Here is a 24,889-nt window from a genome sequence, read left to right as displayed (position 1 = left end):
ATTTGTCTTTTTTGGAGTCTGCAAACAGAACTACATCAAGCAAAATTGGGAAGAGATGGAAATTAAATAAGTGGCACTGGATTATTCACACAATATTATCACGTCTGTTATGAACATGGCATCAATATTTTATATTTTTAATATCTGTTATCGTCCACACCGGTATATTGCAGCAAGCCTAGATGAACTACTGAGATACAAATGAGCCTGACAAAAGCACAATGATTAAAAAAAATGCATTTTACAAAATTGCATTATTATTATTTTTACTATTATTATTATAAGGGGCTACTTCTACACCTGATATCTTGCATCCGAATCACACAAAACGTCACTTCTAAAGCTTTTATACCTGGTTGAGTGTTTGTCTGTGTTGAACTGCTTTGGGTTTCTCATTTTTGTTTTTTTTATTAATAAAATACTTTCTGCCTCTACATCCACTCTGACGTAAATTTAGATGAGGGATTGTTAGACAGGAAACATACTTGTCTTGGTAACACTTTACAATAACCAACTAAATAATGTTTATAGATGGCTTATAAACCAATTATTAACCATTTACCAAATGCTTTACATATTTAATCGTTAAATGTTTTCAACCAATTTCTTAAAGGTATATGAATCATTTCAAAATCATTAACATACTTAATATGGAGTTAAAAATATTTAAATGGGTGCAATTAAAACTATTTATAAACAATTAATTATAATTTAATTGTTTGTAAATGGTAAAGTAACTATAAACTTACATTAATAGACATGTTTATAAATGAATATACATCTATTTGCCATTTATACATGATTAAGTTAGTTAAACATTAATAAATGATGTATTTACCATTCTAATGGTCTATAAACAGTTTATAAATGATGATTAAACATTAATAAACTATCTGTTTACTGTTTATAAATGATGGTTATTGTAAAGTGTTACCGGGGTCCTTGATCACATCAGATTTCTGAATGACTGCAGCAGCACGCAGTGGTAATATATTGATCTTGTTGTTCTGTCGTTCCAAGCTGTCAAACACTAAACCAGAGACAGATTAGTGAATGTTGGAGGCATCATCACTCTCATGTTTTATTCATGTTTACTGGGTGTTTGACAGGTCTATTACTAGTTACACTGAGTGCCTGAAGCCATGATTCATGCACATTCTACTCCAAAATTATCCTTCAAAAACAGCAAGTAGAAAAATCTGTCCCTGCGTGAAAACTTTGACAAAGATAATGTAAACTTAACAGATTTTATATTGTTTGCAACAATTTATAAAATAATTATCAAAAAGTGCAGCTCTGTAGAGAAAATATGAGCCTTTGCATAGAAATTGCACCAATTTACACCCATCAAAAATATGACTGCAAACAGATCTCCATGAAAGCAGCAGAGATAAGCCCTTAGTAAGCACCAAATGTAAGCAAGCCCGTTTTTTTCCTTATTGCTGTGCTGTGAAAAAAAAAAAAAAACATTTAACGCACACAATACTGAAACCTTTTTGAGCACAGTGCAGAGGGTTACAGTATCTAAACATAGCACGAAAAGATTCCAGAGATTCAAATCATTTAAAATAACAAACTGAAAGAAAATATATTGTGCATATTGATATTTAAATGTCATTAAGCTTTTACAGAATAGAATCAATTCACCAAGTGTCACTTTGTGTGCGGATAACAAATATTCAGATACAAAAGCAAATTAATACCTGGCAATCAGAGTTAATAGGCACTTTGAGAGTAATTATAAGCGGAAAGTCAATAATATACTTGAAGTAAATGTCATTGTAATGACACAAGTCAGCATGTGTAGATACACTAGACACTCTGCCTCATTATATCCTATAAACTGGACAGAAAAAGCTGGGTTGTAGTCTCCTTGCACAGAAAGAAAGATGATGAGTTTTTCTTTACTTGATTTGATTTTTTTTCGAAAACATTAAAATTAGAGCACTAGGGGGCAATTTTAAGTCCCACTCCTGAGATTTGCACACAGTTCGTGTTCTTTGATATCAAACAGTAACAGTATTTTCCCAGGCCTGTTTCTGGTTGCTGCTTTTTCTTCAAACATAGTGTTCAGACGAGTCAATTAATAAACAAGCCAGGAGGAAATTACTGTCTGCACTTTTCTGCTTTGAAAGCTTTGTTTCAAAGGATTGCACAACTGACCATTATTTAGTACATTTTTAAAAAGATTTCCTGGGTCTACCTACATACAACTTTTGCAAATAAATACTTATGGTATTACAACAGTCTTTTCATATTCCATAATGCTAGTGTTTTTTGCAGTGATCTGCATTCCCTTACTTAACAGCATATTTGGGGAAAGAGAGGCCAAAGCAAAACTAAGACCAACAAAAATTAAAGAAAGAAATAACAAAAACCACACTATTTCTAAAACTAAAGAACTGACTCATTTAAACCCAACTGAACTTAAAGTACGTATACTACTTGGTGTATGTTTACAAAAAAAAAAGCTTTCATAAACTTTCTGTTTCTTTCTAAAACTAAAACTTCATCTTGATGACAACACTTCACTTCTGCCACAGTTAAAACTTGAGCACACCTCAAAACATTAAAACCACCGACTTAAATAATAAAGAAACATTTTTAAAAACATAAAATACTTGGGATAAAACAGGTTTTGGGATTTTAAGAGCAAAAAGAAAAAAACGGCCAATTAATTAGAAACAGTCATTGACTTTGCCATGTCTTCAGTGTCCATTTAGCTGCCACAGTGACATCGTGCTGACGCCACTGTGAGAGTTGTTTGGCTTCAGGGAAAGTCGCTTCCATCATAGATTATGGGCCTCTCCATGGTCAGATGGTAGAAGACTTTTTTGGAGATAAACCTGTTGGAAAAGGGTTTCTGATTTAAGAGGGGCAATCCAATTGACACTGAGGCACAATAGCAAACCAGCGAAAGGCCTAAAGCAAGGGTGTCAAACTCTGTCCCGCGGGCCAAATTTGGCCCGCAGTGTAATTTTATTTGGCCTGCGAGGCAATACCAAATTATTATATTATTATTGTCCTATAAAAGCTGACCCACCGGTATTAAACGGCAAATTTACCGCTAATACTACAAATCCCACAATGCCCTGCTGTTGTTTTGGCGCGTCAATCAGGACAGGACCCAGAAACGCTCCTCTGTGACAGTCGTCATAGCAACCTCAAGCTAGAGCTGTCTCCGAGCTAACCCTTCCAAGAAATGGCGAAAAGAAAGGCAGAATTTATTAACCTGTTGAAAAAGTTTATTTTGATATTTAAATCAGAAGGATGCAAATAGAAAAGAGGCATACGATTTTTATTTAATTTTTATTTAATAAATTAATGACATTGATGTGTTTTTTTATTTGAAATTTGATTTTGCATGTCTGCACTATTTAGTTATATATTGTATGTTTATAAGCGTTGCTGGTTCCATATTTAATGTTAAAGCAAAACATGTTTGGTATATATTAAAAGGTTTATTTGTTCAATGTTGGCCCGCGATTTTATTCAAGTTTTAAATTTTGGCCCATTGTGTATTTGAGTTTGTCACCCCTGTCCTAGAGGATCTTTTTTGGGTCTGTTTCGGGCAAAATATTTTGCCTTTTGCCCCTGATTATTTCCACAAGAGCAAAAACATATCAATATATATCCCACTTGGATGAAGAGTCATGACAAAGACAGTGGGTGTCAGGAGGTCCGTACCGTGAGAAGGAGTTGTCAAAGATGAGAGTGTAGAGACCGGGGTTACGGACTTTCAGTTGACCCTGAATTGTCTCTTTATGGGAATTGCAGCGAGTCAGAGGAATCAGGACCTGAGAGAAGAACAGAAACAATGGTCTGAAGTGAAACTCAATGAACAGGTGAAAGATTCTGGTTGTCATAACACATCTACCCTGAGCCAGTCTATTTATTGTACATGACATTTACGTTGCCATGCGTAACCAATTACGTCAAATATCAAGAATGCAATCATCAGCATTCTTATCATAACATATTATGAGACACACTTTGAATTTAAAAGCTACTGTTAAAGACATTAAAATCTCAGATTCTGAAGTATTGGGAAGAGAAGGAGGGGGTGGCAATATGAGATGAAAGGTCATCAACACCCTGACATTTTAGGTGCAGGATGCGTGGCCTCAACGTGCTGAGAAGCTCTGGACACCTGCAGTGTTTTCCTCAGTCAGTGATATTTGAAGGATCAATAAAAAAGTGCTGCCTCTCTGTAGGGAGCACCCATGACCGCACACACTGGGTCAGTCCATTGTGTCTGGTACATTTTGCTCATCATCTGTTTTGAGGTGGCTGTATTTTCTAACAGTTGAAAGGGATTGTGACGTGCTTCAAATTTAATTTATGTAACAACAATGCCTTTGGCTTTTGCCCTCCGAGAGTACAGAGTCTCACAACACGTTGGTCTTCAACCAACATGGTCTCACAGAAATCCGTGAAATAGCCACACGCATTTCGCTTAACTCAAAATCCGTGGAATAGCCACGGAATCGCTCAAATTTCTGTGAAACTGACACGGATTTCGCTACAATGCAAGTTAATGACAGTCATATCCCGTGGCTATTCCAACATACAAAGTGATTATGTACATTCACTGAGTGAAGATTTAGAAAATAAAACATATATTTCTCGCTAGAAATGTGATCAAAATCCATTTTTATGCAGAAACTAAGTCAAAATATTGATTTTTCACTAAAAATGAGAGAACTGTCCGCCATGTTTTTTGTTCTGACCGCTGGGACCTTGAAAGTCACGTGACTTGGAACAAACCAATAGCCACAGGATATGACTGTCATTAACTTGCATTGTAGCGAAATCCGTGTCAGTTTCACGGAAATTTGAGCGATTACGTGGCTATTCCACAGATTTTGAGTTAAGCAAAATCCGTGGCTATTTCACGGATTTCTGTGAGACCAGGTTCTCTTCAACAAGTTCATCTACCTTTGATTGATCCACATGAGTGTCAGTGGACTCCCTGTAAACCACACTGAAGGAGATGCTCTTAGGCTCTGAGGAAAACATCCAGCTGATGGTTGGCCCACTGTCACCCACTGTGACGGATATCACACTGTAACAGCTGGACTTGATGAAGAGTTCCCTGGAGCCGTCACCAAACTGAGAAATATCGTCAATGCTGAGGGGGACAGCCATCCTGCCGCGACAACAAATGGATTTGAAGAGTTGTGTTGAAACAAAGTGACTCATCAGTTACACACGTTAAGAAAACCAAAGGTAAAGACTCACGTGACTTCTCCTGATCTGAGAAGGTTGATTTCTGAATCCTGAACAGTGGGGACATGCTCTTCTGGGTCATCTGGGGTCACGTCTCCTGTGCCTCTGTAAATCAAAGGCACACAAGGCACAAAGATTTTGTTTTCAGTGGAAAATAACTAATGGGGCAATGCTTTGGTCAGAATAAAAAACTAACAATAATACTAATTATCCTGATGTAGCCAACATACATAAACAATTCTTTTAGCTCTTCTAGGTGATCCTGATTCACCATCATGCATTAAAAGTGGAATAATGATTTTAAACATGTATAATGGCACATGCATACACAAGATTTAATACTCGAAATATTCAGTACTTCTGCACATGAGCATTTTGTAAACATTCCAACAGAAAAAAAAAATTCACACACACTTTTCAACTCTGAATTGACTGATTTAAAAAGTCGACATTTCTTATTTTTTTCTGTTGGAATTGTGTCTATGGGGGAATTGATTTCCCGCACCACAAGGGAGACAAAGCAAGTGGTGTGTGTGTGTTGCCTTCTACTCATAGTGTTGTAAACGTTTCCATATGATTCCATTTCCATGAGAAATATCCAGAAGGTGAAAAGACAAACAAACAGCTTAGGTTGCATCTACTATGGAACTATGCAGATTTCTGCATTCGAGCAGTAGGGGGTCTGTATTTATTGTGATTTTTAACAGCAGCAGTGGGACGTTCACAGCAGGTGTGTTTTAGCTTAAGGATGGGCCTTAATGAGTGTCTCCAGTGATTTGTCCTTATTTATAATACTTTATGGATATTTTGTCCCGTTTGAATTTCCTCCAATTGATGGTGCAATATATTGAATACAGAACAAGTTTACTTCCCAATTTCCTACTTCCCACTTCAAAGTTCAAGGAGTTGAGGTGAAAACAACCCGGAAGAAAGCATTACTGTTACTGTTTGGCTGCTAAAAGAGCAAGATTTAAAGCTTTTATGCATTTGTTATAAAATCACTGTATTTTTTTTGTATTTAAAATCAACCAGCACCATATATGCCTACAGTACATTGGACTTTGACTTGTGGTTTGCTCTTATTAGTCAACATGGAACCAGTACACATGAATATACCGTATGTAGTTGCCACTCTTCTAAGAGCAATAATTGACCATGAAGGCCTGGATGTTGAAGACTGTAACCCTAAACCACTGTCTCATCTTGTGTTTGATTGATTTATTGATAAATCTTTATTGTCCCCGAGGGGCAATTTGTTCTGCATTCAGTAGTTAAAAATGTCACACAACAAACAAATAATCATAATAAATACAAAACACAGAACATAAAAACATTAAAGCATAAAAGCATATGGGAGACATCATGGAATATAATCATTTACATTGCTTAAGAAAGACAAAGCTACTACCCTAGTTTGTTTAGGAAGCCAACAGCTGAGGGAACAAATTATTTTAGATATCTGTTTGTTTTGGCCCTCTTCCTGTAAATATATCTCCTTCCTAGTGGCAGGAGTCGAGACTCTGCATGTAGAGGATGTAGGAGGTTTGACAGTATGGCCTTTGCTTTCCTAGTGGCTCTGACTTGGTAAATATTGCCAATGTGTTCCAGGTCAAGGCCAACGATCTTTTGTGAATGTTCAACCTTCAAATGAGGTATCTCATCAAAAGGACGGAGTCCCAAATCGCTCCATCCCCAGATAAATATTACACTCACATATCCAGTGCTCCAGGAGGCCTTCGGTCTTGTTCTCCTTCCAGGGAACCTCCTGTTGTTTGGGAGGTGGTGTCACTGTCATAGACGCCATTCACTTCCTCCTCTGTGATTATGTCATAAGCTCCGTCATCAGATCTGTTGCTGGGGTCAGAAACTGGGAGAAAGAAGAAAATATGAATTCAACTATTGGACCAATACATATTCTCATGTATAGTCTTCTGATTATACAGAGTATGCAAAACGTATTTCATGTACTGTTACAGTATAGAAAAAAAAGCTCATGTCATCCATGTCTGAGACTGAGCCACTACAAAAATAGAATTACTGTAACATGATGCAGCTATTCTTACTTTACAATAGAAGCAAAACAGTTTCTTCCCTGAATGGAAAGGTCACCCACTTCTCCTTTTGTCTATTGAACAATCATTTTTACAACAGAAGTTTCTTTGTCTTTGTTCCTCAATCTGATGAATTCAGCCTTTTCACTTCTGCATAAAGCTGTTCAGTCAATTTACCTTAAAGAGTTGGAGAACTACAAAAATCAATATTTTTGCCATGAGTGCAGTTGCGAGCATGTAGTAGATAACTTGTTTTTCTTCCCAGCTTGCCTCTCACCTGTTACCCTGGGAATGGGTTTATACGGCGCTGGTTCAGGAGGTGGATGAGGTCCAGCTCCTGGTGGAGGAGGCTGAGTGTCTGAAGGACTGAGCTCTGCCTCTGTGAACCTCTCCACCACCGCACTGTGCTGAGTGTAACAGTCCCTGCAGCAGCGCTCCTTCTTCCCACTGTGCTTGGTCATCACAAAGTTGTTGCTGCAGTAGTAGCAGAAGATGCGGCCACAGAGCCTAAAAGTGAAACAATAAACCTGTTGAACGTTTCTGATCTCTTGCTTTTTGAGAAGTGATACTGTATGTAGACTGAAAGTCAAACACGGTAGGTACAGGCATTGACAGGTGCAACAGTGTGCAGCAGGCCCTCGGAGCCCACTAAAGCCCACCTGCAGTGATGTCTGCGCAGCCACCAGGTGAACTGGCCCTGGCAGCCGAGGCAGTTGGTGGCTTCCTTATCCACTAACCACCAGCGTTCCTCCGCTCGCAGTTTCTGCTCAAACTCCAGAGCATCTGACTTCTGCCACAGAGCATCTTTATCCCTGACATAAAGAAAAAAAAAAGATAAATGCATTCCAGTTTGATTGATTGATTGATTGATTTTATTTGACCATTCTTGATATAAAAAATATGAAACAGCAACCTGTGTCATACGTAATATAGATAGATTAAAAAATAGTCAGGGATGACACAATAAAGCCCTAAGGCTTGTTTCCATTGTGGTCCCTATAAGGCAGGAGACAGGGGCAAGTAGCAGCATATCTTACATAAATCAAACAAGTATCATTCTTACATACATACATACATACATACATACATACATACATACATGCATCAATCATTCATAAGCCACATAAAAACATAAATTACAGTTTAGTGTCATTCGGTGCCATCTTTACAAATCTGGGCTAGAGATAGTTTAGAAAATGATTTTTTTTCCACATGAATTCAATTTAAAATAATGACCTCGAAGATTTGTGTTATCTGTTGAATGTTAGAACATAAAACGCTCAACGTTTCATAACTTCTCTGGAGGCATATGGGAACTAGCTATACTGTAAACTAACCTTGTTTCACACTTGATCTTTGAAGAGTGAACAAATTTAGTATGTCATGTACTTGAACTGAACTGTAGTTTTATAATAACATGTACTCAACACTGGGAGTTTCCTCATTATCCCCAAATGATGAAAAAAAAAAAGAAATATAGATATATAAAGGAAGAAAAGACTGAAATCACGTGGGCACATCCCTAAGGAGTTGACTGAGTCACTATATTTGTGTTTTATCCCTCACAGAATAGGAATCCTTTTGAGGCATCAGTGGTTTCTGAACCCAGTGAAGAATGTAGAAGTATAAAAAGTGATCTTTCTAATCAGTAGCACCTCTCTGCCCCTCTTCACCTGTTCTGCTGGCCTCTGAGCATTGCCTGCAATCTTCTCTGTCACAATCTCTCTATGTCAAACCTGTTCTTAGTAAATTATCACCATTCAACCAAGCCTTTTCCCCTGATCCTGCTCCCAAGACCCAATTTTCTCCCATCAATGTCAAGTATTACCACATCAGAGAACTTACTGCAAAGCCAATTCAAAACACACACTCCTCAGGGGTGTATCAACGAGATGGCAGCAAACAAAAATAACAAGGCGGTAGACATTCAACAAGAAAGTGAACTTCAACCCCTTTCTTCATTAAGAAGCCCCATGCCTGTGGCTGCAGAAAGCTGGTAATACCTTATAAGCTCGATCAGTCGCTCTTCAAGGTTGGTCTTAGTTCTGTTGAGGTCATCGATCTCTGCAGTCATCTTCAGAGACTGGCTTTGTTTGTCAGCTTCTGTTGTGTTGAGTTTCTGCTTCAATTCCTCGCAGACTTTTTGCACAGCAGAGAGTTCTTCTTCAGCACTGAAGACAAGTAAGTACAAGGAGAATGACTCAGTAAGTTATTTTTTTTTTGTAGCCAAAAAGGTTAAATTCACAGGTATCACTGGTCATAAACGCACCTGGTTAATGCATTTCTCAGTTGCTGAATCTCGCTCTCACTCTCACGAATTGTTGTTTCTGTCTTTGTGATGTGAGCATCTTTCTCGCCATTTAGCTGCAAGTACTGCTCATTCACAGCCTTCATTAAACAACATAAGAACAAATGAAAAAACACCCATTAGTAAAAACATTATTTGACATTTTTTTCAACAACTGTTTCATTTTTGTTCTAATAGTGCTCTCAGTTCTGTTAAAAACTGCTGTACAGTAAAAATATTGTTTGGTGATGCATCATAGAAACAGTAAAATCTAATAACAGGATCAATTGATCTATAAACACATCAAGCCAGAGAGGAACATTTTTAAAGCAATTTCATAAAGCTATCAAATCAATTAGGACTATCGCAATGCAGTGATTTTTCATCCGTTTTACCTTCTGCAATCAAAGAAAACTGCTCAAGCAATCAAGGTACCTCATTATAAAAACAGAGACCTGAAATAATTATCTCACATAATCATCCACCGTTAATTAGTACTGAACAAATAACCTTCATGTTATAATGTCCCATGTTGTGTGTAGCTTCCTTTTTTCTTTCCCTTCTACAAATTCACTAATGATAAAGGTGCTGGTGCTGCTCTGGGCTGTGTATGATGTTGCACTTTTGACTTCAATCTATCTATAGTCTTCTGCTTTTGCACTTTGTCTTGATGCTTTTATTGTTTTATGTAAAGCACTTTGAATTGTCTTGTTATTTCTTGTTATGAACTTGCATTGCCTTGGTTGTATGTGACTTTAATACATACTTCCGGATAATGGTCTATTATTAAATAACACCCTTTCCCTCTGCAAAGATTATAGAACACATTCTTCCACCACCATGTACCTACTTATCGTGTAACCATGAGTCATTGTATTTGATGCTTGAAAGACACAGACCTCTAGTTCAGACACTCTGGCCTGCAAGCTGGACACATTGTTTAGCGCCTCTTGCAGCTGTGCTTTCATCTTGTCCAGCTGCTCATTCACACTCTGAAATAGGAGAGAAACAGAAGAAAAGGGAAGACAGAAATAGTCAGAGACACTAGCAGCTCTGTGAGGCTGTACTTTGGAAAAGCTGTCAGCCATTATGCTAATATGATGATGCTAACATGGTGTTGCTAATCATGTGATATAATGTTTACCATGTGAGCCATCTTAGTTCAGTATGCTAGCATTTCCTCATTAGCACTAAACACAAAGTAAAGCTGAGGCTGATGGAAATGTCTTTAGTTTTACATGTCATAACCAAAAGTTAGTCATAAAAGGAAATTCTAAATTAAAAAGACAGTTTGCAGAACCAAACCATTAAATTATAGCCATTTGGATTAAATGTTTAGGAATAATTGGTCAACACTGAGCCGCCTGACTATTTAGAATGAGTTTTATTTCTAACTCAATTTATGACAGTTAGTCATTCAATTCTAACTAATTTCAAAGTCAAAGAATCACCAAGTTATTCCAATTTCTCCTGAGGCGGACGTTAATTTTTGTACCTAATTTAATGGCAATTAATCAATAGTTGTTGTTGAGGCATTTCACTCCAAACCATGTCATGTCATGTGAACAATGTCAACTTCATGGTGGCGTTAAAGGAATTAGTCATTAGGTTTAAAGCTTCGGTGCAGGACTTTTACATAGAAATAGAACTGCACAGTGTAGCTGCACTCTGGCTCCGTCTGGTTGCTATGTCAGTCTACCTTTATGTCATTATCCAGATAACACATAACTCATTACTAATGTGAAGAATTCATTGCAGCAAATATCACTGTCATGATTACCAAGTTCTGGCTAACTCACCTTCATCTGGCCCTGATGATTCATGCTCTCCGAGCTCATTTGGAACTTGGCGGCCTCCACCTCCTCTCGGCTCGTGTCCTTGACACTCTGCATTTTGTCCCTGGCCTTGTCCAGCTGCTCCTGGAGCTCCATGACAGTCTCTGGAAGTCTCTCCTTCTGTGTCAGCTCCTCTCTTAGTTTGCTATTCTCTAGCCGTAGTTCTGCCATGTTCTCTTCCAGTCGCTCCACCTCTTTCTCCATCTCTTCAATCCTGGCAGCGTCTCCTGACCAATGCTCTCTAGCCTCCTCCTTTTCTGCACTTAGCTTACAGATGTTTATGCCAAGCTCTGCCATCTCTGTGTTGGCCCTGTGTAGACTATCACGCGTCTCCCTGTTCTCTGAGGCTAGCCTGGCATTTTCTGCCTTGAGGTTGGACAGCTCTTCTCGGACAGCAGCCCCAGAGATCGACAACTCAGCATGGGCGGCTACTTCTCTATCCCGCTGTTCAATCATAGCCTCTTCTTTCTTTTTGCACTCCATAAGCTCTGTTACATGCCTTTGATTCAGTGCCTCTGTCTGGGCTTTAAGCTGCTCGGTCAGAGTCCTGAGCTCATCTCTTTGGGCCTCTGTCACCTCCAGCTGTGCTTGTGATTTTAGCTTTTCCTCCTCAGCCCTCTGCACCCGCACCCTGAGGTCCAGAATCTCTGCCTGGAGCCTGGACACTTCTTTCATGCTCACCTCCAACTGGCCTTCAAGTTTGCCCGTCATTTGCTGGTTCTCCTTTGCTTGAGCCGCGCTCCTCTCCAGCTGACATTTCTCCATCGCCTGCTTCTCAGAGGAAACCCTTTCAATCAACTCTGTCTGTTTAGCGCAAGTTGCCTCTGCATCGGCTTTGGCAATTTCAAGCTCCTTCTCCCTGGCCTCAAGGGCTTTTAACCTGGACTGGAGCTCAACAAGGTTCTTCTCTTTACTTTCCAGCTGGGCCTCTTTGGTCTGGACTTGTTCTTGAAGGCTTGCTTCGTTCTTGCGTGAGGCGCCTAAGTTTTTCTCTAACTCTCCGATCTGCCCGTGAACACTCTTCAGGTCAGCTTGCATGCGGCTAAGGGCTGATTTCACAGTGTCCTGCTCCTCCTTCAGACTCGTGTTCTCCTGCTCCAGCCGCTTTGACGTGGCCTCTGAGAGCTTTGCAGCCATGGTGACTCGCTGCAGACTCTCATCCAGCTTGCGGTTCTCCTCGCGCAAGTGCTTCTCTTTTTCATCCACTGTCATCTTAGTGTCATCCAGCTGTCCACGAAGCTGTTTTTCAGAAGCTCTCAAAGATGCTAATTCAGCTTCAAGTACGGTTCGGTTCTCTGCCATCTCTTTCTTCAGCTCCTCGTTTCTCTTCACCGTTGTCAGCAGTTTTTCATTCAGTTCCATTAGATTGGCGCACTGCGTCTTGTAGTCTTCTATCTTTGTGGCTTGGTCTTTGACATTACCCTCCAGCTCAACAACGTCAGTGGTCAGTTTCTCCCTCTCTGTGGTCAGGCCCTGGATCTTGGTTTCTAGTTGTTGTAGTGTCTTGCAGCTGGAGCTAAACTCTGCCTGTTTCTTACTTAGCTGCCCCTTAAGGGCGGAGATTTCCGCTTCTAATGACTCTTTTAAACCACTGGCATTCTTCTGCATTTCATCTTTATCTTGGTGTGCCTTCCTCTTCACCTCTTCCACCACTTTCTCCTTCTCCTCTACAGCTCTTTGGAGATCCTGCAGTTGCATTTGTAGGTTGCTCGCCTCCTTCTCTCTCACTGTCAAGGCGCCCTGTAGTTTATCAAGAGCACTGCACTGTTCTTCCACTTTCGCCTCCAACTTGGTCTTCTCCTCGGATGTGGATGCAACTAACGCTCCGAGTTTTGTTTCACCCTGCTTTGCAGCTGCCTCCTTGACTCTCAGCTCATCCTCTAGCCTCTCTGTCTGTCTCTTCTTCTCCTCCAACTCAGCCACAGCTTCCATCTTCCCCCTCTCTGCCTCTTTCAATCTGTCCAGTAACTCATGTATCTTTTGAGCTGAATCAAAGTGACTAGCTGCCTGCTGGCCCTTTTCATTCAGAACTCCATCCAACTTGGCCAGGAGCTCTATGTTCTTCCCCTCAGCACCTGCCAGCTTTTCCTGAAGCAGTTGTTGTTCGGCCTCCCTGGCTTTTTCACCCATCCTGAGTGCTTCCAGCTCTTTGGAGAGGGTCTCTTCTCTGCCTCTCAGAGCCTTGAGATCTCCCTGCAAGCCCTGTTGCTCCTCCTGGGCAGCGAGGGAGACGTCCAGCTGTCTCTGGAGCTGCACAACTACGCTCCTGAGCTCAGCAGCCTCCTCGCCCAGTTGCTGCACCTTATCTAGGAGCTCTCGCTGCTTCAGCTCCGACTGGTCCAGCTCAAGGCGAAGGTTTTCAACTGTGCTGGCATCTTCGGTGCAGGTAGGCAGAGACTCATTCAGGTCATTCATGAGACCCTGACCATAGTCAGGGCTGGAGGGGAACTCATGTGCTTGCTAGATGGTTGCAAAGGAAACCAGAGGAGGAAGCACAGAAGAGAAGAGCGATGAACATCATGCAGCCATGTTAAAAATTTGATAAAATGACAGGATGTTATTTGTGTGTTACCTGGGAGTAGGTGCTGGCCAGACTGTTAATACTGGAACTGCGACTGGGTGGTTTCCACATGTGGCCAGGAGAGTTTGCACTTCCCAGTGTCCTCCTGTTGATGAGAAAAGAAATCGGATATTGTACTCCAAAGCAGCGGCAAATTAATGTCTGTTTCTGGACACACTTGCTTCTGTAAAAAAATCTTGATATTCATGTAGTTTTTATCCGCTCTATTATTGTTTTCATGATTTGTCTTGCTTGTTACCTTGCAAAAGTAGGCCATGCGGCATCCAGATCATGACCTCTGGAAGCCACATCAAACTGGACCTCATTGAGTTCGTACAGGTGATTGATTATGTCAACACTAAGGTGTGGCTTCAAGAAGGGGCTTCTTGCATAGTACCAGTCACTGAAGAAAGAGAGATGAGGAACAGATCACAAAAGAACATATTGCAACAACTAGAAACGTGGCTTAAAAAGGAACTTTTGTCCAATATTTTCACACTTTATTTAACACTTTAATTATTCATCATAATTGATCATCTAAACCAGAACAGGGTTTATGGCACCAAATGATAGCTGTAAGATTATAAGATTTTCATTTGTAGCTGCCCAGTAAATAATTTAAAATTATTACTTCATTTTTCTTAGTTAGACTGCTCTTTATATTCACCAACAGTTGATACTACTGATGATTACTTTAATAGAAAGGGAAAAGTACAGAATGAACAATAAAAATTTGGTTGCTAATAAGGAAATGATCGATTTCAGGTAAATGTGTTTCCTTTTAATGATAAAAAAAATGCTGTTCAATGTTTCTTCATCTTTGCTTACACTTCAGCAAAGCCCCAGCATTCTTCATATCTAAATGAAAAAAAAAAACCACATTGCAAAGAGACTTGTCAGTTTTTACCTGGTGACTCTCTGGTTCATCAGGCATTGCTGCAGGGTGTCAGCCAGTCGCTGATGTACGAGGGAGTAACGGATAAATGCTCGTCCTTTCCCCAGAGATGTCTTCAGCTATTAAAGCAAAAGAATCCATTATTTTTACAAAGAGTTGCAAGTCTTCTTAAGTGTGTTTACTTCATACTTAAACTGCAGGGCTATCCAAAAAACGACATAGACATTCATTCATCATTCATTCAGTCATTCATTCTCCTTCACCCATTGTCCGAGCTCAGGTCGCAGGAGGCTGGAGCCGATCCCAGCTGACCCTGGGCAAGAGACGGGGTACATCCTGCACAGACTGCCAGACTATCGCAAGGCTGACACATAGAGACAGACAACCATCCATGCTCTCATTCATTCACTCCTACGGGCAATTTAGATTCACAAATTTAACCAAAATGTAACTAAATTGGACCGTGGGATGAAGCTGGAGGACCTGGAGGGAACCCACGCTGACACAGGCAAACTCCACAGAGACAAGCTGAAGCTGTGAGGCGTTACTTGTGGTGTATTCATACCTCAGTGATGGATTTGACAAAGCGAATTCCATCATTGGCTCCTTTGATTTTAGCCAGACATTCTGTGAAGTATTCCCAATAATCCTTCTTTGTACCAAGAAATGTGGTTTTCTCCTTCTGGTCAAACTGAAAGATATGGACATATAGATACAGTTGGAAAGAAGAACAGTTGGACATGGATTACTTTTAAAGTTATGTCAGTAATTATGCATTTATTCACATCTTCCTTGAGTAATTGGGATCAGGTGTAAAAAAATGAGCTAAATCACACCTGTAGCAGGTACTCCAATTTGTAGGAGAATTTGTGCAGGTTGGTACTGTCATCTGTGATTGGCTCTCCACTTTCTCTGTATTCCTTTGCAAGTTCAGCAACAGCCTCTGAAATTCACAAAAATTAAGAAGGATCCGTGATTAATAACACAGCAACATGTTGATTTATCTTGAAAAAGAAAAAAGAAAAAAGAAAAAAAGGACAAACGTTTTAGGCAAAAACAGAGGAACATCAAGTCTTCATTCAGAAATAAATATCAGGAAAGGGAAGAAAAAAGGCAGAATAATTTAATCTAATTAGAAATTGCATAGAATCATTTTGGTTACACACTCACACACAAACAGCTACCTAAATCTCCAATCTTTTACCATTGCTTTTTCATTTCTATCGCCTTCAAGCTCAGCTAGTCTGTAAATGAATCACTTGCCTCGTATCCATCGCAAAAACTGGAATGACACCCGGGACGGGTGCACCCTCAGTATACACTCTCTGTCTCGTTGCATGCTGACAGAGGCTTTCACCACACCCTTTCTACGCAGACATGAGGTCAGATAAACGTTTTCCCAAAAGAAAGGATGACCAGGAAAGGTCAGATAGCGCCAGCAATAAATACTGTACTCAGACTTGACGGGTAGGCTGAGGCTAAGGTCACGACATTACATCTCTTCTTTCTCCTCTCTTCAGTCACACCATGTCAGCCATCAACAGCATGCAGCCAGTCTATTCACACACATTCACGCAAACTGGCACACACACATAAAGCTGGCGTACCATGCAGATCTCGGATAATCCTCTGGAGTTGGCTCTCCCCAACCGTAGCCCCAGCAGCCATGGCCCCACCGCTCTCTCCCTGGCAACCAGGGGTCACAGGGTCACATCCAGTCTGCTGAATCAGAGAATCAGAAGCAGTCAGGAACAAAAGATTGACATGAATGCTCCAACATACTGTACTCTTTTGTGGATACACATGGGCAAACTTGATACACACAAATGTGTCATACATTAGTGGGAGTTCATGATGGGTAGATTGCATCTGACATTGGATCTGTATGATATGATATTCTATTCCTATCTGTAAAACTATCCATCTTTGTTTTGTTACACTATATGACACACTCTGAAACAACTAAAAACATATTTACATTCTTATATAACTGCTATATTAAGGATTTTTAGGAAAAAATAGGAAAATGAATGCAAAGTCGAGTGTTTCTGATTTACTGATCCCAGGCATACATCCTGCTTCTTGAACTTTGGGTCAGGACACGGTCTCTTATTGCTCTATAAAGTCTATGGTTGTGCTGTAAGATGACCTAAGGTAAAATAAATCCGGTTCATTCTGGATGCTGGTTAAAGTAGACCACTTTTCAAGTGTTACCTCACATGAGAGTGAGAGGCATTCTTCACTAAAATCCACATTAATTACCAATGAGGAAAGAGACAAATATGTTGCAAAATGCACAATTCCCTCGTTTTTTTTATAACCATGAAGTGTGTTAAATGCTGCCAATGCGTTTAAATAAAAACTTCACATTAGATTTGTGGTCAAATGTGTTGCATCCCATAAAACACTAGCACCACAGATGATGGCTGCCATAATTACCATGGAGCTGAGTCAAAAACCTCTCCGAGGAAGTGTCAACGAAACTGAACATCATAACATTTCCAGAGGAAGTACCTTTGACAGGTATTACTAGAAACGGTGTAGTGTTTACTGTAGGTCCTAATGTTACTGTGTCTCCTTCTGTAAACTCCTATTTGTTAGCTATGAGAAAGTAAACAAAGGCTGCCATCTTAACCCTATAAAGCCTGAACCATGAAATAATTGCCAGAAAATTCAATTTTTATAAAAACTGACTGCTTATTAACCTGCTGACGAATTTTAAAAAACAAATAAATTGCATATATGAATTCTTATTTGTATCATATTTGATACATCAGGTCTTTTTGTGCAATTTGTTGCTCAGTTTTTTTTCTTGAACTAACAAAAACATATAAACCCTAACATTTTTAACCTATTAAGACTTTGACTTTACCCTTTTCCTCAAACATTCAAAATACATATTTTTTCCATATAACACAACATCATACATCTGCAGATATGAAGTTTTTTAATGCAGCAATGACTGATCCACTCGTGGAACCTGCATATCATTTTTGTTACATCTGGTATTTTTGTGCAATTTGTTGCTCAGTTTGTTTATCTTCAACACATGTAAACATCAGGTTTTTGATGATGTAGAGGTCTCAAAAATAACTGTATCTAATATGATACACTTGGCTTTATAGGGTTAATATAACCTTGTGAAAGTTGCTATACCATGGCAATGTATGGAAACAACCTATATTTAAAGCAGAAACATTCACGCATTAGTAACTTTTGTTAAACCACTTTACGATTGGTTTAACGTTTAACGTTTTGTTTAGCTAGCTAACTGCTAACTAGGTTAACGTCAGTTGGGTTTTACCAGTTTTACAACAGTTTTGAAACACTTATCATCCACTCCTTCAGCACTAATATTACTTTTCTTACATCGACGACGGACAGATACATAATATTATATAGTCGCTTGACCTCTTAAAGACGACTTTTGTGCCTTTTCCAGCTGTAGCTGTGACGTTATATTTAGCTTTGACACTGTGAACCTTTGACTGACATTTTGAAAAGAACCGTGACATCACCGATAAACGATACATTGGATAATATAACATGTTTCTGGTTAGTTTCTAGTGAAGTAATACGAAAAATAATAACTTTGACATACTTTTACAGATAGTACTCAAGTCCATAACAACCATTTCTGTGTGCAGACAATCTTGCTAAAAGTACCGTGATTGACATTGCGTCATCCACTCACAAAGCGACATGTAGCCCTCCGACCAATCACTATGAGGCTGAAAGGCGGGACTATAGTTTGGTTGTCGTAGCAGAGTAAACAGAGGTGTCATGTGATCATGACAGTCATTAATGCTTGTCCCACTGTCCTGTGGGCCTTTGTTCCCTCTTGCAAAGCTTTAAAGTAGATTTAATGCAACTGCACCCCCTTACACCATCCATCCATTTTCTCCCTCTGTCTCTCTAAAAAAAAGGCTTTTATGATTTATAATGTAAAGCATTTGTGTTTGGACTAAAAGATGGAGCAACATTCAATATGTGCGTGGTGTTTTTGTGTCTCTAGAAGAAAACACTTGACATCTCAGTAGGACTGTCAATAATAAAAATATAAAATATTTATATTATATTTATATATATATAATATATTATATATATATTTATATATATATAATATTTATATAAAATACAAAATAAAAATATGCTATCCGTTGCATTGCGGGAAATACAGGAGCTGTGCTTTTTAAGCTTGACCTATACTAGGTACAAAAACTCAAAGCATCTCAGCCTCTTCCTTCTTTGAAAAAAATGAAAATAACATTATGAAAGTGCAACACTGAAGTGCTGAATTACCCCTTTCACCTCTCATTTCTCTTTTCTGATTTCTCATTATGTGTGGCTAAAGGCTTTGGTTCATCAAAAAAAAAAAACACAAACACACATCAATTATTTATAGAGTCTATGATCAAGTCCCTATACATCTAGTAGCCATGCAGGTATCTTGCCTTAACTGGCACAGTTAGACATACAATTCTGTTTTTGAAGTAACAGTCCCTGTTAAACCTGTTCCCAGGTTTATCCAGAGCAGAAAAAATAGTGTTTTTTTTAGATATAATAAATCAAATATATCAAATATATGAAATATATGTGCATTGCAAACAAAATATGTCCTTTGTATTGGGTGGGCACCAAAAGTCTCTTAGAGGGTTATGTCAAAACCAAAACTAGATGCATGATTCTTATCTCATAACCTTCATAACATTCACCTTCATTCAGGAAATAGTGTGTTATATATATATAGGTCAGGCTACGGTAACAGAAGTAGGAACAGAAAGTTGCACGTCACAACATTATAAAAGGTACTTCTTTTTTAGCTCTCTGTTGAGTAGACAGAAGGCATAACATCCATCAACATATCAGTCCCATCAAACAGGAGGTAGGTCCGTTTTTTTCTTTATTACACTATAGTTCAATACTATTATGCGCTCATAAAAGTAGTTCCAGTGTGACATGTCATTAAGTGCACCATCCTTAGTATACACAATATACACATACAGTCAGTCCTAATCGTTATAACTCTTTTCTTGTATCTTTTGATTTGCATTCACCCTTGTGCATCCCATAAAAAAAGATCTTGTTACTCAACATGAGCCTTTGTTCTGTTTTTATTTGTTTTTGTTTGTTCTTTGTGTTTTTTTAAAATTAAGATTCATTTTAAAATTAAGACTCATTTTAAAATTGAGATTCATTTTAAAACCCACTTTTATTTATTGTTTTTTACCCAGCATGAGACTCGCTTTGTTTTAGTTGTTTTTGCTTGTTTTGTTTTTATTGTTGATCTGTCCTGCCATGTACAGCACTTTGTATCAGCTAACGCTGTCTTAAAGGGCTCTATAAATAAAGTTGATTTGATTTGATTTGGTGTTTCAGAACAAAAATGTCTGCTTCAAAATATGAATATTATTTTCCACTTAAATTAGTTAAATCTTTTAGGACACATCAGCCCTGATCAGAACTACCAAATATCTATTCATTTTCAAAATGTTAACCCTTTAAATAGCAGTGTGTCTACAAAATACCACTGTTATTATTATTATTATTATGGAAACATATTTGCTTGCAGATTTGGAAAAAAAAATCTAATCCTATATTCCTTTTCTAGGATCCAGTTGAAGAGCAATGAATGACTCCTTTGAAAACTATACCGATGACTATGAGGATGAAGTCTGTGAAAAGGGTGAGGTGGTCAAGTTTGGATCCATCGCCACTCCGGTGTTCTTCTCCATTGTGATCACTCTGAGCCTTACAGGGAACATCCTCGTCCTAGTAATCCTGGCTTTGTATGAAAACCTCAAGTCTCTCACCAACATTTTCATCCTAAACCTGGCCATCTCTGACCTCGTCTTCACCACCGGGCTCCCCTTCTGGGCAATATACCACATCTGGGGATGGGTGTTTTCAGAGCTCCTGTGCAAAATTGTGACTTTTGTCTTCTTCACTGGGTTTTACAGCAGCATCGTCTTCCTGACCATCATGACCATCTACAGGTATTTGGCCGTTGTCCACCCTCTGTCCAACCTGAGCTCACTGAGACCTAGCACCAGGGTGTTTGTGACTATAATACTGTGGATGATCAGCATTGGAGCAGCCATGCCCTCCCTGCTCTACAGCTCCCTAGTCTTGATTCCCCGCAAAGGTGAACACTCCTGGGGCTGTGAATACGAAACCTCCGTGTGGAAAATCGTTGGTATCTCTCAACAGAATATTTTCTTCTTAGTGGCGTTTGTAGTGATGGCTTTCTGCTACATTCGAATACTGTGGCGAATAACAAGAACAAGATCCCACACAAAGAACAGAGCAGTGAAGTTAGTCTTCTGCATCGTGACGGTGTTCTTCCTCGGCTGGGTGCCGTACAACGTGGTCATCTTTCTGAGGATTTTGGCCGACAATTTGATTGCACCATTTCATGACTGTGATGCAAGTTTAGGGGTTGACTATGCATTCTACGTGTGCCGGCTCATTGCCTTCTCCCACTGCTGCCTGAACCCTGTCTTTTATGCATTTGTTGGTGTGAAGTTTAGGAGTCATTTGAAGTCAATGCTGCACCGAATGTTCATTCGCCAAAGTCCAGTCGAAGAACAGCAGGTTAGACTGCAAAACTTCTCACGTGGATCGATGTACTAGTTGCTGTTTAAGTATATAACTTCCTTGCATTTACAACAGCATCTAGTGTGTATTTGGTGAAGTGCTTTGTAGTGTAGGAACTGTTTTATATGTTCCCATTTTAAGCAAGCTTCAATCAACATTCAATTATACATTTTTCTGCAAATCTTTACCCGTGTCTTTGTTCAACCTGTGGTATAATTTGTGGCTTGTTTTATATATTTATTGCAGCATATTTTTTATTTACCCACACTTTAGAGGGAAGTTATGTTTATCGTGGACATTTGGAAATATTATGCATTAGGAAGTGGAGCCATTATAGCAAAAATATGTCCAGAGTGCAAAATGATTTACACTGATGTTCATTCAAAATTCACTTATTAATGTAATTATGTTGTAAATGATTGTGTAAAATTCATACACTGTATCACTGCATAGAACATCTATTTTAAATGTTGGAATTTCATATAATTAATTGTGTAAGCAATTTGTTTTCTATCCTTTTGTTTTAATAATAAATATGTTTGTATATATATAAAAGTCTGCCCATATTTGAACTGATTTAAGCATCAATGTTCAGGTGATTTACAGGTAGATTAGTGTAAAATAGAACCTGTGACACATCTCAAATAAATTTAGCTCTTTAAAGACCCTACCAAATAAAAAGTAATGTAAAAGTTTTTTGTTTTTTTTGTGAATATTTTTTTATTGGGTTTTATAATACATACAGCACAAGAACATCCATGAACTCAAACACATCCAGAAACTCAAATGTATTGTGCGCACACCATAAAATCAATAAGAAATAATAATAATAAAAATAAACATGATTAGAATGTCCCAAATATATTAGCGTTAATGACAAAACAACAATAACAAAAATAAACAGACATTCTGACACAAAGAAAAGCAATAATGGTAAAACTTCACAAATTATGCAAATCAGCTATACAAAACCGACAGAGGTGAACAGAGAAGTAAAAACAAAAAAACAGTAAAATAAATAAGTAAATAAATAAATTCACAGGGCCCTTGAAATCATTTAGTCTACGGGGAGCTTCTCAACATATAGTAGGAACGGTTGCCACAGCTTTTTGAATTTACTCTCTGAGCCTTGAGTCGTATATCTTAGTTGTTCCACTTTAAGATGAGCCACTACGTCCATCACCCACCGCCCATGAAAAGGGGGTACCGACTTTTTCCACTTAAAGAGGATAGTCCGCCTTGCCAGAAGTGTGGCGAAGGCCACTGCTGTGGCATGGGCGGTTGAAATCCTACAGTCTAGTGGCACCACGCAACAAAAAATATCAATGTCTTTTCAACTGAAATGTTTTTTTCCCCCATGATGAACCACCACCAATGGATGATGGATCAATTAATGTTTATTTGTTTTTGTTTTTTCAATAAAAATGTGTTATACCTTCTTTACATACTGCATAAATACAGAAAAAACCTTGAAAACGGCATGATTTTGAATTAGCAGTGACTTTAACTTGAGGTATTCATCAAGGAACTGTTTTTCTCTCAGCACTGCACACTTAGGTCTGTGTTGTGCGTGGTGTTATCAGTAGACTGGAGAAATTATGGAGCGTGCATGCTTCTTGGAAACCAACAAACTATGAGAACAATTTGCAACACAGGTCTCAGAAGCAGTAAAAGGGAAACTGTTTTCTTAATCATTAAGCTGTGTTAGCGGCTGGGTTCACTCCCATTGTCCTGTCTTACTTCCTCGTTTGGTCTGCTGAGTTGTTGCGCTGCTCTGCAGCTCACACTGAACACCCAAGTGTCACGGATCCAATTCTGAGGTTTCTCTATTTTTCATAAACAGCTACTTCTAAGGTCTCTGAAGCTGTCGTGTGACATCTCAACTTATGGTTTCATGATATTGGATATTGTGTACAAATATATTAAGGTAAGAGAAAATAGTTACTATCATTGTATGATTAATTATTTGCCACTTAGGTCTAAACATGCTATAAGTTTGAATCTGAATGAAACAGTAAGAGATTTCTAAAATAATTGCTATTTACTTTCAGGCATATAATAATGTCAACTGTATATTTTCAGTGTTTCTGAGGGTGGGTTTCCTTGTTTTGACTCCAGAAAACTGCATTTGCAATAAAAGGATAGCCATTAGGGTTAAAAAGCTGACAATCATTTAAGGGTGTTTACATGTACAGTGCTTAAGAAATGTATTAGACCAACGGTTTGTGCCACAACTGTTTTAAATTAACAGCATTAGTAATTCATTTTTATGTTTCTGTAATGGTTAATACACCAGTATCTAGAAGCTCTGTAACTGAAATTATATTTTTAATGCTAAAATATAATTATTATTGTAATCCATGAATTTCCAAATTTATTGTTTTACAAAAAAACCCCAGTAAAAATAGTAAAGCACATTATTATGTTTTGATTAAGGTGTCAAATTATAGTAATTTACTTGCATTCCTGAACAGAGTAATGAGTTTCAGTGGTTGATGCTTGATTCATTTCTGACTTGTCAGAGAAGCTCAGTGAGCCGGTTCAAATTTGAGCATAAAAAGGTGAATTCAGTTTGTTATTTGCCAAACAAATAACAATAACAAAAGAAAGATTTCTAAAATATTTATGTTTTCTATTTTTTATGACAGGTGGTCTAATAAATTTGTTGAGCACAGTATATTGGGTGTGTTTCAGGAAATAAATCCCCAGTGGGTGACTGCATGTTCATGAAGAAAATGCTTTTGTTTTACAGATGTGGTTGTGGATTTTGATTTGTCTCAACATCATCACAGATGTGCATGGGTATTCAAATGGTAACTTTCCAGAGGCGTGTCAATCAATGTCACCAAAGCATCAGAAAATAGATGGGTCATTTTTTGGACCTCAGGGCACTGAATCACCTTTTTACATCCATTACGAACTGGGCAAAGAGGGAGAACCTATTACAGGTACAGAGACTATCAGACCACTCTACCTGAAATCAGGTTCATCACTTTTGATATTTGTTACTGTCGTCATTCACTAGAAATAAATAATAATAATCATTTCCAGTTACGCTCAAGAGCAAGCAATCCCATGCATTCCGGGGATTTATGCTGCAGGCCAGAATGACAGGAGGCAATCCTGTTGGCCAATTTATCCTGCTTGACACTGTTAACTCTCGACTCCTGAAGTGTGATGGTTCAGCAGTAAGTAACCATCCCATTTGAACATCATTAGGAGTAGTTAATGCATTGAAATGATTAATGGAATATTCACTCCTTCCATATTTCAATTAAGAAAGTGAAGTGATCATTTCAAATCCTTGTCCTGCTTTGTTATGGATATCATGTGATACTTGACCGTTGCCTCTCCTCAGGGCACAGCAGTTAGTAAGAAAGGCAATATAGAGATGTCTTTGATCAAAGTTAACTGGACGGCGCAGGGAGCAGACTT

General features: G+C 38.6%; 2 protein-coding genes and 1 long non-coding RNA gene across 4 annotated transcripts; 2 read left to right on the top strand and 1 right to left on the bottom strand.

Moving 5' to 3' along the window:
• Positions 1–1,050: 1,050 nt before the first annotated feature.
• On the bottom strand, positions 1,051–18,512 carry fyco1a (FYVE and coiled-coil domain autophagy adaptor 1a). Of its 2 annotated transcripts, none has more exons than XM_059341329.1 (18): positions 18,459–18,512; positions 16,465–16,579; positions 15,694–15,800; positions 15,423–15,548; positions 14,870–14,976; positions 14,222–14,365; positions 13,975–14,068; positions 11,367–13,862; positions 10,467–10,559; positions 9,550–9,668; positions 9,284–9,451; positions 7,940–8,092; positions 7,558–7,787; positions 6,943–7,096; positions 5,242–5,334; positions 4,939–5,149; positions 3,688–3,797; positions 1,051–2,846 (listed from the first exon to the last, which is right to left on the bottom strand). In XM_059341329.1, the coding sequence occupies exons 2-18, from the start codon at positions 16,523–16,525 to the stop codon at positions 2,771–2,773; spliced, it is 4,542 nt and encodes a 1,513-aa protein (XP_059197312.1). In that variant the 5' UTR covers positions 16,526–16,579; positions 18,459–18,512; the 3' UTR covers positions 1,051–2,770. The 2 variants fall into 2 exon arrangements, with proteins under 2 accessions (XP_059197312.1, XP_059197313.1); XM_059341330.1 differs by having other exon boundaries at positions 16,465–16,576; positions 18,459–18,494.
• xcr1a.1 (chemokine (C motif) receptor 1a, duplicate 1) lies at positions 17,305–22,063 on the top strand. Its single transcript, XM_059341331.1, has 2 exons — positions 17,305–17,380; positions 20,469–22,063. The coding sequence occupies exon 2, from the start codon at positions 20,486–20,488 to the stop codon at positions 21,488–21,490; it is 1,005 nt and encodes a 334-aa protein (XP_059197314.1). The 5' UTR covers positions 17,305–17,380; positions 20,469–20,485; the 3' UTR covers positions 21,491–22,063.
• Positions 22,064–23,192: 1,129 nt separating this feature from the next.
• LOC131978426 (uncharacterized) lies at positions 23,193–24,668 on the top strand. Its single transcript, XR_009394957.1, has 3 exons — positions 23,193–23,381; positions 24,207–24,402; positions 24,506–24,668. It is a non-coding gene; the product is annotated as an uncharacterized LOC131978426 (long non-coding RNA).
• The last annotated feature ends 221 nt before the right edge of the window (positions 24,669–24,889 follow it).

The sequence above is a fragment of the Centropristis striata genome, chromosome 9 (genome assembly GCF_030273125.1).
Source record: "Centropristis striata isolate RG_2023a ecotype Rhode Island chromosome 9, C.striata_1.0, whole genome shotgun sequence".
Lineage (NCBI taxonomy): Eukaryota > Metazoa > Chordata > Actinopteri > Perciformes > Serranidae > Centropristis > Centropristis striata.
This window is presented reverse-complemented; position numbering and strand designations above follow the sequence as displayed.

Excerpts from the sequence above, each read along its gene's own strand:
- fyco1a (XM_059341329.1), bottom strand. The coding sequence starts at position 16,525 with ATGGCTGCTGGGGCTACGGTTGGGGAGAGCCAACTCCAGAGGATTATC. Across the intron at positions 10,560-11,366 it reads ATCATCAGGGCCAGATGAAG|AGTGTGAATGAGCAGCTGGA; the intron begins GTGAGTTAGCCA and ends CTCCTATTTCAG. Across the intron at positions 8,093-9,283 it reads CGACTGATCGAGCTTATAAG|GGATAAAGATGCTCTGTGGC; the intron begins GTATTACCAGCT and ends TCTTTATGTCAG.
- xcr1a.1 (XM_059341331.1), top strand. The coding sequence starts at position 20,486 with ATGAATGACTCCTTTGAAAACTATACCGATGACTATGAGGATGAAGTC.